A 15,529-nucleotide genomic window follows, 5' to 3' on the forward strand; every position below is an offset into this window, starting at 1 on the left:
GGGGTCCGCTATCCCGGGGAGCCGAGGAGACGCAGGGTGGGAGGGGGAACCGCCGGCAGCTCGGCAAAGAAGAAAAGGGCCCAAACTACATACGCACAAACCTCCATTAGCACCTGTGGCTTCTCCATGGAGACCCAGGGCCAGCCTCCTGGAGGCCCTTCGCACCCTGCGGCTGCAGGAGGTTTGGTCCCATTTTCCCGTTGCTATCGAAGTGAAAATCAGACGCTTCTTGCTGGCAGACCACAGAATTGTGCTTCAGAAACACCTATCAACAGGCTGCCTGCAGCCTTGGGCCGGAAACCGAAACACAATTTAACAGGGATGAATGCGAAGACTTACTCAAATACATGCGTGGCGGTGGGGATTTCGGCTTCCTAACAGACCTCCCGAAAAAGGCTGTGGGTTCTAACAGCCCAAAAGGCAGAATGGCCGCCGAAAGAGTCCAAGAAGTGTTAGACTGTGTGAAGAGAAGTGTGGTTTGGGGGGGGGGGGAGTGCGGGGGAGGAAATAGTGACCCCCCAGATCACATCCGGGTTGTTTTGTTTGCTTGTTTAAATCAATAATGTCTCATTTTAAGAGGGACATCAACAGGCTCGAGCAACAGGCTCCAGCAACATCTGAGGAAGGGGCGGCGGTTATGACCTGTTTTATGCCCTCACCCTGTGCTGGGCACTGGGGAATAGAAAGGTGAATAGTACAAGGTGCCCCAGGGAAGGAAAGGCTTTGACAGGCATGCAGTATGCGTGCATACAGTACGCCAGCATAAATGGTAAACTAACGCGCGGAGTATAATGGAACCAGGAAACGGGCCGAAGAGAAGTAAGGAAAGAGCGGATACTATCGAGAGGCATTCTCAACACTCCACATCCGCGCTCTCCCCTATGTTCCAGAACACATGTCCAGGGTGCCTCCGAACACAAGCCAGCTACTGCTTTGGGCTCTGTGAGGGGATGCATTTGGATGCTTGTTAGGCCGGTGGGAAAGACTTTATGGAAGACTGTTGGAGTAGAGTTATTGTAGGGGAGAGCTCTCTACTCCCAACAGGGCGAAGACAGCTGGGAATTGATAGCTGTCTGCAGAGCGAGGGAGGGTCAATGGATGGAAAATTACTAAAGACACATTAAGGGGTGAGGGGCAAGATAGAGGCCTAACTGGGATGGGGTTTAGAGGAGCCCGACTAAAGTTTGGTCAAGGAGAGAGTCTGTATCAGCTCTAAACCAAACCTACACAGGATGTTCCAAGACTGGGGAAAAGCAGGCTCTGTAAGAACGCCTACAGAAAACCACAGATAATGCACATTATGGATGAATTTAAGGGATTTCGAAAGTAATTTTTACTAGGTGCACTTGGTTTTTATGCAAATAAAATACGGTTCCCCTGGAATTATTAGGGAATTTGATGTTTTCTTATGCAAATAACACTCTGTAGTTAGTAGGGAATTCCATGGAGAAGGTGACACTGACCTTGGCCTTGAAGGATTGACAGTCTTAGTGCTTGGAGGAGGAGGGGGAAAAAAAGCTTCTGTGCTAATTCATATTCTATCACGAAACCCAGTCAAAGCCTGAAAGGGGGCCTTGGCTGGCTCAGTCGGTGGAGCATGCCACTCTTGATCTCGGGGTTGTGAGTTCTAGCCCCACATTGAGCATAGAGATTACTTTAAAAAAAAAAAAAAACCCTGAGAAATGTTTGCCTTGCAAAGAGAAAAATTGGAGAGAACAAGGTGGTAATCCTTGAATATTTTGAAGTCTGTCGTGGCCGAGGGTTCTCTGTCACTTTAGAAGGCAGAGCTGGCTTCAACCAACATGCCCCCCTCACGCTTCCCATGCCAGGTGGAGAGTTCTGTTACGATTAGAGAGAACTTTCTTATGCATCCTTTAAACCCAGGCTGGAATGCTGTGACATCAGCCCTCATCCTCCCAGTGGGAACTCATGGCTTCCTCCTCTGGGTTCTCAGAGCTCATTGTTCATAGCCAGGTTATGGCCCCATTGCACTGCCTTGTGTCGGAGCTCGTGTGTGGCCAGCTTCCCCGACCTGAAGGCAAGGGCAGGTGTTTCATCACATTTGCCCCTTCCTCAGTCCCCAGCACAGAGCCAGAGATGTAGTAGACGCTCCGTGAGTGTGTTGGCAGAATGGAATCAAATTAGTAAGTACAGTTGATCTACAAGAGAATGGGCCGCCCGAGAGCTATTGCTATTGCGAGTCACCCCCGTCAGGAATTCTAGGGAGCCTTCCTACACCGGGGAGGGGTGCATTCCTTCTGGCTGGGGTATTTCAGGATGTTGCCATCCTCCGCTGCCAACTTGTGCCTTTTCCCACCATTCATTATTTAGCGAACATACTTAACGAGGCTCTGCTCTGTGCCTGTGCCTCGGTTCCTGCCTCTAATCGTAGCCTGGTGGGGGTGGCAGATGTGTAGACAAACACGTAATGCAGGACCGCAGGGGCTGGGAGAGTGTTTAGATAGCTGGAGTTCAAATCCTGCCTCGGCCATTCACGAGTTGCATTTTTTTTAATGTTTATTTTATTTTTGAGAGAGAGAGAGGGAAAGAGACACAGAACCGGAAGCAGGCTCCAGGCTCTGAGCTAGCTGTCAGCACAGAGCCCGACGCGGCGTTCGAACCCACGAACCCGTGAGGTCGTGAGCTTAGCTGAAGTCGGATGCTTAACCGACTGAGCCAGCCAGGCGCCCACAGTTGGATTGGATTTAGAACAACTATCTAAATTTTCCCATTCCACGTGTAAAAGAAAGCCCTTCTCTCAGGGCTGTGTGGGGGCCAAAATGAGCTATCATAGTTAAGCCCTTACCGCGTGTAGCATGTTGCACGAGTTTTGGAAGCGGTAGCTGTCCTTATAGTACAGAGATGGTTAGGAAGGAGGCAATGGAGGAACGACCACTGTCCTGAAAAGTGAAAAGTTTCAAGAGAAGACTGCTCTCGCCTTAGGCAGGAGACTCATTCTTTTCTTCAAGTTTTGGCTGAATGCCTCCTAAGCGAAGCAAAACTGTGAGTCGCTGTGGATGCACAGAAGGAGCCTGTCTAAGGAAGGAGGCGGCAATGAGACCTAATTATTTAATTACTTTTTGTGATAAGTGCTTGGAACAAAAGGTCCGGTACTCTCTGAGAGTATGTGACTTGGACCCCCGACCTGGTCTCCGAATGAGAGGTTTCTGGGAGAAAGTGGTGTTTGAACAGAATCTTGAAGGATAAACAGGAGTTCACAGATGTTCAGGGGCAAGGGGACAGCATTCCAGACCCAGAGGGAGTAGCGCCCTCAAGGGCTTAGGGTGAACCCAATGGCCGTGACGGAGGCCAGAAGGGGGCAGGGACTGGAGGGCAGAACCTTGCCAGCTGCAGAGAGTCTTTTGCTTGTTTGTTTATTTTTTAATCTTAACAGAAAGGAAAGCACAGATCATTTCCAAGTAGGAGACTGATGATGGATTCAGGGTTTTAGAAAGATCGCTCTGGCGCCGGCATGGAGAAAGACTGTGTGTTTAGACCTCTGTCCACAGTAAAGAATGCGTTTTACTTGGGAGCCTGGGACACACGGCTTTCATAGAGCAATGTGTGCCCTTGAGGCAGTATATAGCCTCACTCCCTGCCCTCTGGTCTGTTTTACTCTGTTCCACTTCAGTTTTATAAAACTCCTGGTCTCTGACCACTAATGAGAGTTGCAACCCACAGTTTGTAAAACACAGAACTAGATGTCCCTTTAAGATCGCTGCCAGATTTGATAGTATGTTCTGAAATACCATTCCTCCAGCCCTGAGACTTTCCTGCACTGCATCTAAAAAGATTAGTTATGGGGCGCCTGGGTGGCTCAGTCAGTTAAGTGTCCAACTGCAGCTCAGGTCATGATCTCAAGGTTCGTGGGTTCGAGCCCCGAACCTGTGCTGACAGCTAGCCCAGAGCCTGGAGCCTGTTTCACATTCTGTATGCCTTTCTCTCTCTCTCTCAGAAATAAATAAAAATATTAAATAGGTAGATAGATAAAAAGATTAGTTACTGTTCGCTGAACAATAGCAGGGGCCAAGGTCAGGGCATTACAGACCAAAGATGTCCACAGTGGCAGGAAAGTCTGGAGAGGAGTGACCGTGATACAGTCGGAGCGGCTGACGTACACTTAAGGAGGGATTGACGTCAGAACCTGTGCCTCAGTTTCTCCTCTAAAATGGGATGATAATAGTTGCTACCGTGTGAGGATTAAATGAGATACTGCTTTCGGGTACTTCAAACAGCACAGAAAGTTCTCAGTAAACATTTCCTGTTGAGGGTGTTAACTGTGTTTGTTTGCGTTATTCCAGTTATACAGAAGATCTGTGTGTGCCTTGTTAAAAGGTTAGACTTCATCTTGTAGACTGTGGAGTCATAAAGGGGGGGCCACGATCCAATTTGTGTCTGGTAATAACTCCTGGTTTAGAGGAAGAAACACAAATGACTAGTACAACAGAAGGAAAGATCCTCGACTGTGTTAATGAGGAAGGACATGCAAATTTAAGCAAGATATCGTTTTCTGTTTATCAGATTGTCCACGATTGAAGATTTTTGATGTTAGGGTCTGAGAAAAGGGTATTCTCAAATTCTTCTTAGGGAAGACGTTAAGTTTCTACAACCTGTTTCGAGGACAGTTTGGGGCACGTGGGTGGCTCAGTTGGTTAAGCATTGGGCTTTTGATTTCGGCTCAGGTCACAATCTCATGGTTGTAAGATCAAGCCCTGCGTTGGGCTTTGGACTGACAGCTGCTTCGGATTCTCTGCCTTCTCCTCTCTCTGCCCCTGCAGCTTGCGTGAGCTCGCGCTCTCTCTCAGCATAAATAAACTCTAGAGACTGCAATTTGGCAGAACTTGCCAAAGTCTTGAAGAGTCATTCTGTTTGACCCAGAAGTTTATTTGAAGGCATTTGTCCCATAAATCACCTACTAGTACAAGAATTTTTGTGCCTGGGTGGTTATTGTAACATTTGGAAGAACCAAGCACTGTAGGCACCTAACTGTCTATCACTGGACAGTTAAACACGTCACCTACGTTCCTACTGTGCTGTCCTTTGCAGCCACCCAGAAGAGGGAGGTGACTTGGTAAAATTTCCTGAAAGGAAGTCCATGGTGGTGAAGAGGTCTGTGGCAGCAGAGTGTGTGCAGCAAACAGAAAACACTTAAGTGCTTAAAAAGGTTTTATATGTATAGGGAAAAAGTCTGGAAAAATACACACCAAACAGTTAGGCTCGTGGGGTGGAGGGAGGGTGCTTAATGTTCTATGTTGGATGATTGTGTTAGAAAGAAAGTTTTTTGATGCTTTCGGTGACCACCCTTTTATTTATGTCTTTATGCACCCATACTTCCATCCTACCTATGCCGGTTGGCCCCCATGGGATCTTTCCACCATATCCTTGTTTATAGTGGGTCCCTCCCCATCTCAGCCTCTCACCTCCATTCCACATTCTACCCCAAGCTCAGGACACTCACAGTATCAACTGGGGTCTTTTTTGAGTTGTTTTATTTTAAAAGGATCATATCATATGAGTTTTCAACATCCCACTTTTCCTGCTCAACAGAACATCATGGAAGTCATTCCGGATCATCTGGCGTAGACCTCTAATGCGTTGTGGGGATTTTTCTTACCAACATTTTATTACGACAAACTTCAGACATAAAGTTGAAATAATTGTACAGTGAATACGCATGTACCCTCACCTAGATATTTTTTTTTAGAGAGAGAGAATCTTAAGCAGGAAGCAGGTTCTGTGGTCCGTCTTTGTGTTTTCAGTTCGTTTGCAAGTAAGTTACAGGCTTCAATGCAACTTACACCAAACACGTTTGCATAATTATTATTAACTGTAGGTGTTCAAAGTTGAAGTGTAACTTCTAGACAAAAGTGGACACATTTGGGGGGCACAGGAACGGCTCAGTTGGTTAAACGTCCGACTTTGGCTAAGTCATGATCTCAGGGTTCGAGGGTTCGAGCCCCACATTTGGGCTCTGCGCTGAGAGCTCAGGCCCTGGAGCCTGCTTCAGATTCTGTGTCTCCCTCTCTCTGTGTCCCTGCCCCGCTCGCACTCTATCTCTCTCTTTCAAATATAAATAACCATTAAAAAAAATTTTTTTTTAAAGAAGTGGGTACATTTTAACTCCACCTTTCCATAGGCTGTATGTAGTCCCTATCAAGACGTAGAACATGACATCACCCCCAAAAGTTCCCTCATCTCTCCTATTTTGTACCCCACCTTATCCACTTAGAGGTAACCACTGCTCTGGTATTTTTTGACTCTGCCTGTCCAGAGCCTCATTTAATGGAATCTGGAGGTATGCACTCTTGTGAAAGCCATCTTTCATTCGGCATAATGTTTTGTTTATTTAAGTAAACTGTACCCCAAATGTGGAGTGTGAACTCACAACCCCGAGATAGTCTCTTGCTCTACCAACTGAGCCAGCCAGGCGCCCTTCAGCATAATGTTTTTAAGATTCATCCACGTTTTGTGTATGGCAGCTTCTTAATCACTGAGTCGTATTTTTTCATCTGAATGCAGATCAGTTTGTTTATCCATTCTCCTGTTCATGGACGTTGTTTCCAGTTTGGAGCTATTTTTTTTTTTTAATTTTGTATTTAAGTAATCTGTGCCCCCAACACAGGGCTCAAACTCACGACCCCGAGATGAAGAGCCACATGCTCTTCCAACTGAGCCAGCCAGGCGCCCCTGTTTGGGGCTCTTTTGAATAAACTTGGTGTGAACATCCTTGTACTCTTCGCTTGGGGATATACCTAGGAGGAGAATTGCTGGGTTACAGGGTAAATATATGTTTATTGTTATTTTTCAATCTTAGGCTATAGTTGCTTAACTTCCTTTTTTGGTGTCTGGCAGCAAAGCCTTCTGGAACTGGTCCTCTGTTGTGACCTTGTCTGCTCAGCCTTCCCTAGCCTGGCCCATTTCCTGAGCCCATTTCTCAACTTCCCAGCCATTTATTGATAAGTAGCTCTTATCACTTAAATCAGCCATAAATTATTCTTTTTGCTTACAACTAATAACTCAGAATGTATGTAGCCATCTGATTTCAGCTTAGATCATGATCTCACAGTTCGTGGGTCCGCACTGAAAGTGCAGAGCCTGCTTGGGATTCTCCATCTCTCTCTCTCTCTCTTCCTCTGCCCCCTCCCACTCTCATGCTCTTTCTCTCTCAAAAATAAACAAACATTAGTGAATGAATGAATGAATAAATGAATAAATAAAAGTGGTGTGGCCAGGTCTTCATGCATTTTGCTTCCTTGCCACTACCTACCTTCCTGTATATATATTTATTTATATGTGTATTTATTATATGTACATATATATTATTACATTTGTCTCTGAGTTTGGACAGTATATGTAAATGTTTATATAAATTATATATTATATTTATAATAACATATGACATTATATAATTACATATATGTGCAAGTTTGGACCATACATGTAACCTGGGATGGTACATTCCAGGCCCCTCAGCAGTGCTGTGTGCCAACCAGAGGTTCAGTGCAGTGTCATCTCTTCTGTCTTTTTATAAAAGAATAGTCTGGAATTATTTGGTATTTCTTTCATTCATTCTCCCAGCAAGTATTTTTTTAATAAATACCAGTGCTAGGTCTACACTAGGTATTATAGTTGCTTTTTTTTTTTTTAAGTTTATTTATTTTGAGAGAGATACAGTGTGAGTAGGGGAAGGGGGGAGAGAGAGAGAGAGAGAGAGAGAGAGAGAGAGGAATCCCAAGTAGGCTCCACACCATCAGCACACAGCTCGATGTGGGGCTCGAACTCACAAAACTCCAAGACCACAACCTGAGCTAAAACCAAAAATCAGATGCTTAACCAACTGAGCCACCCAGGCACCCTTACAGTTGCATTTTTAAATTAAATTTAATTTTTTTAATCTTTATTTATTTTGAGAGAGCAAGCGAGCATGCGGGTAGAGGGAAAGGCTCAGAGAAAAGAGACAGAATCGCAACCAGGCTTTCTACTGTCAGCACAGAGCCTGACACAGGGCTCAAACTCACAAACCTTGAGATCATGACCTGAGCCGAAATCAAGAGTCAGACGCTTAACCAACTGAGCCACCCAGGAACCCCTATAGTTGCTTTTTTTTTTTTTTTGGTCCATTTTTATTTCACCCATAATATTCTTTTTGTTCAAAATTGGGGCACTACAGCATATGTTTAGTTTTACACAAAACAGTCAGAACTTTTTCTGAAGTGATGTACCAGCTTGGACACTAGCTGACAATGCTTGAGTGTACTGGTGTGTCCCTGTCCTTGGCAACATTTGGTGTCATCAGCCCTTTAAATTGTAGCCGGTCTGGTGGGTGTGGTGGAACCTTTTTCACTGCTGCCTAGTATGTCCGTGCTGTGGGCGTTTACAAGTGGTAATGCCTCCCTGTTGATGGGCATTTTTTTGTTTCCAGCTCTCGGCCACCGTGAATAACTGCAGTAAGCGTCCTTGCACTTGTCTTTAAACACAGGTATTTTCCTTTCCATGGGGTACATTCCCAGGACCGCAATTCCTGAGTTAAGGGATACTTAACGTTTCAGAGATGCTAGGAGTCTTGGCCAGATTGTTTTCCAAAAAGTGGTCCTATTTCACCTTCCCAGCAGGAGTGTGTGGGAGTCCCCTTCTCCGTGTACACACAACAACCATCCGGGTTATTATGACTGTTTTCCACTTTGGTCAGTCTAATCAAAATACAATGATACTTCATTTTGACTTTAATTTGCAATTTCTCTCCTTTTGGAAACTCTTTACGTTCTGGTCATCTCAATGTGTTCTATAAGGTGAATATTCAGTTTTCTATTGAAGTGAAATCTAAGTGACCAAATGTATAATAGGAGAACCGGGGGCGTTTTGTCAACAGCTCTGTACTAAGTTTCTGATTGGAAAAAAATTGTTTTCGTTAAGGCTGTCCCCTAGGCCGGGGAGAGGTGAGTTTGGGTAGTGCTGATAGTCACTGGACATAAAAATGAGAAAACACTTAGGTGGTAGTACCCTGGTAGAAGTGGCAAGCCATGCAGAGTTGCATTCCCCCTGCCAACATGCCCATGCAGAAATTTCCAGAAATAGAGTTCACATTAAAATTTTGATTTGGGCTTCTCTTAAAGGCCAGAAGCTGTGACCGTCTTGGGCCTCCGTCCCCTGCTGGCCACATCTGTCTGGAGACGGGTCATGCACTCTCGGGTTTGTTCGGCCTCCTCGGAGCCCTTTTCCTCCCTGGCACTGCACTAAGAGCCGGCTGCATTTCAAGGNCACAGAATCCAAAGCAGGCTCCAGGCTCTGAGGTGTCAGCACAGAGCCCACTGCGGGGCTCAAACTCACGAACCGCGAGATCGTGACCTGAGCCAGAGTCGGATGCTTTAACGACTGAGCCACCCAGGCACCCCTCCACTGTTGTCTCCTTAAGTGGAGTTATGAGGGACCTGAGTCCTTACACTGATGGCTCAAAAATGGTCCTGTGCAGGTGCTCAGGTGTCAAAGATGCCTGGGAGCCTGGCTTCTATTGGTATTTGAGTCTTTGCTCGATCTGTGGAACTTAGAAAGCAGGGGGCCCTGGTGGATGACAGTGACTCCTCCTGATTTCGATTCCTTTAGGACTGGACCTCCCAGCAGTGTTTGAGCCTGATGCCTGGTTTTGAGATTTCCTCCTGATTCTCCTCCCTCTCTCTGGGCTTCCTTCTCTGTTTTCTCTTCCTCCCTGGGTTGGCCTGGCCTCAGCTCTTCTCACTAACCTGGGAAGATCCCAGACACCTCCAGGGTTGTAACTCTCACCTGAGGACTCCAGAATATCAGGCTAGACTCACGCTTGACTCTGGCCTGAGTTTTCAGTCTCCACCTCCTGGAGCCAGCTGCCTCTGGACCACAGGAATCTCGCCCTGAACATATTCCCGCCACCCTCCTCCTACTTCTGCCTTTACCTCCGATCTCAGAAATGGTCCGGGAAGCCAAGCCATCGATCTGAGTTTTCTCCTGGGCTCCTCCCTCTTCCCAGTCTCCATTTCACCCCCCCACCCGTCACCAGATTCTGCTAATTTTACATTCTAAGTATTATCAGATCTGGCCCCTCTGCCGTCCTATCCACCACCTCATTCAGGCCCGTGTCATCTTTTAATTGGACTGTTACAACGGCCTTTTTCTAACCGGTGTCCCTGCCTACAGTCTTGCCTCCAGCAAATCCATCCTCCAATCCTGATGCCAGAGTGATCTGAAATGCAAATATGATCTTGCCACTCCCCTGCTTAAAACCCACCGGCCTCGGGGCTTCTGTAACCACAGTGTAGCCTCTGCCATGGGCTGAAAGTAAGTTGTTACTACTCCTACTACCACTGCTACTATTAGTACTACTATTACTACTAATACGAATACTAATAATAGTAGGTGGCATTGACTGAGCGTTTTCTATTATGTACTCAAATTATTCATTGCCTTTTTAAAACAAATCAGAGCTGATGCACAGTTTTCTGAATAGTATCACTCTCATTTGCTTGGGGCGAGGAGGGAGAGGGGCAGAGCAACAGGCGGGGGGCACCAGGGAATTGTCCAGACCATAAATGATCTTGTTACACGCCAGGGGAGTGACCGTGCTGGCCCAGCCTTGATAGTTAAATAGGGATTACCATGGTTCTTATGAACTAGGATTTGCTTTCATTCCCTACGGCACATGGAGGGAGGGTGGTCAGCTGTCCAGTTCTTGAATATGTCACGTGTGGGGGTGTCCCTGGCTCCTGGGTGCCAGTAACGGAGGACTGCTAGCCTTCAGGGTCAAGTCCAGGCTTCCTGGCCTGGCATGCAACACCGCGTGACCTGGTGCCTGCCCACCTCCGCTGCCTCCCGCCACCCCTGTCCCACACTTCACAGTAGCACAACCAGACTGTGTGTGATACTAATCATAGTGCACCTTGCTGAGATCTCCTTATGTGCCAGGCACTGGGCTCAATGGACGCTGCTGTGCCCGTCTCCGTGTAACCCTCATAACAACCCTCCCCGAGGTAAGTTTTCGTTGTCCCCATTTTGTAGGGGAGGAGAGTAAGGCTGTGAGAAGTGGAGGCCCAGCCAGTGGCCAAGTGGGAGGTTGCCCTGCGCCCCCAGCTCTTGTCCTCACACCCTTCCTCCACCTTGGCTCACACTTTGCGCTCCATCTTGTGTCTGGTAGACACCCATTCATTTTCCAGGACTCCGTTCTGACCGCTGTCCTGGGGAAGCCTTCACGGACAGCCTGGCTCAGTGCCCCTCCTTGGCCCCGGGCTGCCCCAGACGCCTCCTTTGCTGCACCCCCCTGGCAGGATGCTGGGAGGGACGCGTTTGGTCTGTGCCAAGGGCTCTTACCTCATTGAACACCCCCACCCCCTCGGCGCCTAGCGCAGTGCCTGGCACATAACAGGTCTCTGTAAGTGTTGAGTTGACTAAACTGAATTCCAGGCACTGATCTTTGGGGTTATTGACCTTCTGACCAGTTTTCCCTGTCTTCACCTTCTCTAGGCACAAAACCAAGCTATTTGATCTCTGGAGAAGGATCCTTTCCCTTCCTGCTTGGGTTCCATCCACCTGCACCCTTTGACTTCGGGTGGAAACTGCTGTCTGATCAGCCACCTTGCCCATACACCCTGGACATCTGTGCTCTCTCTGACCCCTCTCTCCTTCCTCACCGTCAGGCAGGACCCCCAATCCAGCCCCTCTGAATCACCTTATTCGGCTTCCCCTTAGCCTTAGCTCTTTCCGTGGGGCCATTTGTATCTTTTTTTCTGTCCCAAATAGTTCCCTCCCTTCCCCGCAAAAAAATCTTCATTTCTTTCTCTCTCCTCCCTTAACTCCTCTAAATCACCAGCCCATGCCTGGGCTTTTCTCCCCAGAAATGCACAGTCCACGACTTGCTGTTTAAAACAATCGGATTTTGTCTTGGGAAGTCCTACTGAATTTCCTTAAAACATGAACACTTCCTACGACCCCCTACCCCCAAGCCTGAGTCTCTGTCCCCCGGGTCCTGTCCTGTCGCACAGCAGGGCTGCCGTGTCCCATATAGAGTGGCCCACAGACACCCTCCCCTCCCACCTTCCCCGTCCAGCTGCCCTGCTTTGCCTCACGTCCCAGTCTCCTCTGCTTCCGGCAGCTTTGGGACCCCTGCCCCTGGCTTCTCCTCCATGCTGTATGGAATGAAGATTGCGAATCTGGCCTACGTCACCAAGACTCGGGTCAGGTTCTTCAGACTCGACCGCTGGGCCGACGTGTGGTTCCCAGAGAAAAGGAGACTGAAACTAGGGTCAGACATCAGCAAACATCACAAGTCACTGCTAGCCAAGATCTTTTACGACAGGTGTGTGTGTGTGTGTGTGCGTGTGCGCACGTGCATGCGAGAGGGGGTGCAAGGACGGGGGGTTAGGGTATCGGGGAAGCCGTCTGGCTGAGGGAAGAAGGGGTTGCCTCAGGTTGGGGTAAGTCCCCCTCCAAGGAGTGGGGGAAGGGTAGGGAAGGAGTTCGTTGGTCTGCGGCGAGGCAGCGGGGTTCCTGAGCTCAGCTGGCCCTTTGCCAGCCTCCCCTGTCTAGGCTCTTCCCGTCCCAGCCCCCCCCCCCACCTTGACTCCCACTCTCCCTAGGGCTGAGTATCTTCACGGGAAACATGGGGTAGACGTGGAAGTCCAGGGGCCCCATGAAGCTCGAGATGGGCAGCTCCTTATCCGCCTGGATTTGAACCGCAAGGAGGTGCTGACCCTAAGGCTTCGGAATGGAGGAACCCAGCCTGTCACCCTCACTCATCTCTTCCCACTTTGCCGGACACCCCAGTTTGCCTTCTACAATGGAGACCAGGAGCTGCCCTGCCCACTGGGCCCTGGTGAGCGGGTTTCCACAGGGAAGAGCCTTTGGTGGCCAGGGGCTTGCCCTGGTGAGGCTTGCTGTCTTGGGGGGGTGGAGAGGGGGGTGCAGGCAGGGTGCTGGTGGGAAGGTCCCTGTCCTGTCCCCTCTCTCACTCATCAGTCCTCCCGCAGGCGAGTGCTACGAACTCCAGGTCCACTGCAAGACCAGCTTCGTGGGCTACTTCCCAGCCACAGTGCTTTGGGAGCTGCTGGGACCCGGGGAGCCAGGTTCAGAAGGAGCCGGCACTTTCTACATTGCCCGCTTCTTGGCCGCCGTTGCCCACAGCCCCCTGGCCGCACAGCTTAAGCCCACGATCCCCTTCAAGCGGACCCGGATCACCGGAAACCCTGTAGTGACCAGCCGGATAGAGGAAGGAGAGAGACCTGACCGGTAACTCCTTTCCTCTGCAACCCAGTTCGGGCCTTGGGGAAGGGACCCAGAGCCAGAGCCAGGGCCCCCTTTCCTAACTGAGTTCATAATTCCTCTGGGCTTCAGAGATCTTTTCTGTTTAGGAAGAAAGTTGCAGGTGAGCCTGAAAAAATGTTAAACATTTTTGATTGTATGATAGATTGTCAGGCAACCTGTGGCAAACCTCTCTCTCCCTCTCTCTGTCTCTTTTTTTTACAGCTTTTTTGAGATAATTCACGTACCGTACAATTCAGGTTCTCACTATATTAGCAGATATGTGCAACCACCACCACAATCCGGTCAGAACACTTCATTACCCAGAAAAGAACCCCTATCCTTTACCTGCCCTTTTGCTCCCCATTCTCTCCCAGCCTTTTTTTTTTTTATTATTTCTGAGAGAGAGAGAGACAGGGTGAGCAGGGGAGAGAGGGAGACACAGAATCTGAAACAGGCTGCAGGCTCTGAGCTACCTGTCAGCACGGAGCCAGACACAGAGCTCAAACCTGCGAGCAGTGAGTTCATGACCGGAGCTGAAGTCAGACTCACTACTGACTGAGCCACCCATGCGCCCCCTAGCTTTTTTTTTTTTTTTTTTTGAGAGAGAGAGAAGGAGAGTGTGCATGAGCAGAGGAGGGCCAGAGAGAAAGGGAGAGAGAGAATCCCAAGCAGGTTCTGTGCTGTCAGGACAGAGCCCAACGTAGGGCCTCCTCTCGCACACCATGAGATCATGACCTGAGCCGAAATCGAGTCAGACGCTTAACCTACTAAGCCACCTGGGCGCCCCTCCCTCCCAGCCTTAAGCAACCACTCTGCTTTCTGTCTCTATAGATTTCCCTATTTGGGTATTTCATACAAATAGAATCTTTTTGTTTTAGTGTTTGTCTGTTTTTGAGAGGGTACAGGCAGGGGAGAAGCAGAGAGAGGACAGAGGATGGGCACTAATAGCAGTGCGCCTGACCCCACGAACATCAGGACCTGAGCCGAAGTCGGACACTTACCCAACTGAGCCACCCAGGCGCCCCTCATATGAATAGAATCTTATAATCTGTGTAGACAACTCTTTTGACATGGCTAGATGTTTACAAAATACTGAGCTAGAAAAGTAAACTATAGGCAATTGTGCTCTTTTTGTTAAAACTATATGCCTATAATACAAATTGACAAAAATCTGAAAGTTTACCTATCAAAAAGCTAACGTTAGTTATCCTTGGGTGGGAAGAATGTTATGTATTTACTCACTTATTACTTATTTTCTGATTTTTCTCTAATGAGCATGTATTTTTTATATCCATGTTATTTACATAGATGGGTGTCACATACATGAGTTTTAGAAGTTTCCAAGTATGGTGCTTTCCAAAAATGGGAATGGTCCAGCCTTGGGGTGAGCAGCCTCATGGGGTAGACTGTTCTGCATCCCTGTACAAAATCTGCCGACCGGCTTCAGTAATAGTTGGTGGAAGGGCTTCGAGCATCTTCCAGGGAGGCGCCTTCTCTGCCTCTCTGAATGGGAGGGAGCTTTGAGTGGGTGATCACTTTTCTTCCCCGCCTCCTGCAGCGCTAAGGGCTATGACCTGGAGCTGAGCCTGGCGCTGGGGACCTACTACCCACCCCCTCGCCTCCGGCAGCTGCTCCCCATCCTTCTTCAGGGGACAAGTATCTTCACTGCCCCAAAGGAGATTGCTGAGATCAAGTAAGAGCCACTTTTCTGCCCCCTCCCCCCCATGCTGCTTTCTGTGTCTCTTCCCTTTGCCTCTTCTCCCCCTCTGCCTCCTATGCCCCCTTCCTTCATTCCTGTTCAAGGTGAATCCTTCACGTGAGGGCCTCGCTCATTGCAGTGGGGGGAAATGAGCACTCATCTTATAATTTCACGTAGTGATGAGTGCTAGGGAGATTCAACCAAAGCTAAACTTTTGGGCAAGGGGGTGGGGTGTGCTGCCTTGCAGAGGGCAGTTAGTGCTGGCCTCTTTGAGGTGGCATTTGAGTGGACAGTGACCTATGAATGAGGTGAGGGTGTAAGTCATAGGAGTTCTGTTGGGGGGGAGAATGTTCCAGACCCTAGGATCCATGGTACAAATGCCACATCAGATCTGAGGTGGGGGCAGGGGCATCAGAAGAAGGGAGTGCGAGCCGGGATTCCACTCTCCGAGGTCTCTGACCCCCACCCACTTCTCTGCCCTTCGGGTCTTCCCTGGTTCCTGGTGCTTTCATAGTCCCAGGGCTGCGAACGGGAGAGGGTGGGTGCTCCTGGGTGCAGAGTTGCTTGACC

General features: G+C 48.7%; 1 protein-coding gene across 3 annotated transcripts in view; it reads left to right on the forward strand.

Moving 5' to 3' along the window:
* MOV10 (Mov10 RNA helicase) overlaps nt 1-15,529 on the forward strand; it is a 23,219-nt gene that overhangs the window by 603 nt on the left and 7,087 nt on the right. For 2 of the 3 annotated variants that reach the window (XM_077780181.1, XM_077780180.1), the window contains 4 exons: nt 12,113-12,316; nt 12,597-12,832; nt 12,987-13,245; nt 14,819-14,953. In XM_077780181.1, coding sequence (XP_077636307.1) covers nt 12,113-12,316; nt 12,597-12,832; nt 12,987-13,245; nt 14,819-14,953 — 834 coding nt within the window. Of the gene's footprint in view, nt 1-10,164; nt 10,306-12,112; nt 12,317-12,596; nt 12,833-12,986; nt 13,246-14,818; nt 14,954-15,529 lie in introns of all 3 variants that reach the window. The other variant, XM_077780182.1, reaches the window with a different exon arrangement.

The sequence above is a fragment of the Crocuta crocuta genome, unplaced genomic scaffold (genome assembly GCF_008692635.1).
Source record: "Crocuta crocuta isolate KB4526 unplaced genomic scaffold, BGI_CrCroc_1.0 scaffold364, whole genome shotgun sequence".
Classification (NCBI taxonomy): Eukaryota; Metazoa; Chordata; class Mammalia; order Carnivora; family Hyaenidae; genus Crocuta; species Crocuta crocuta.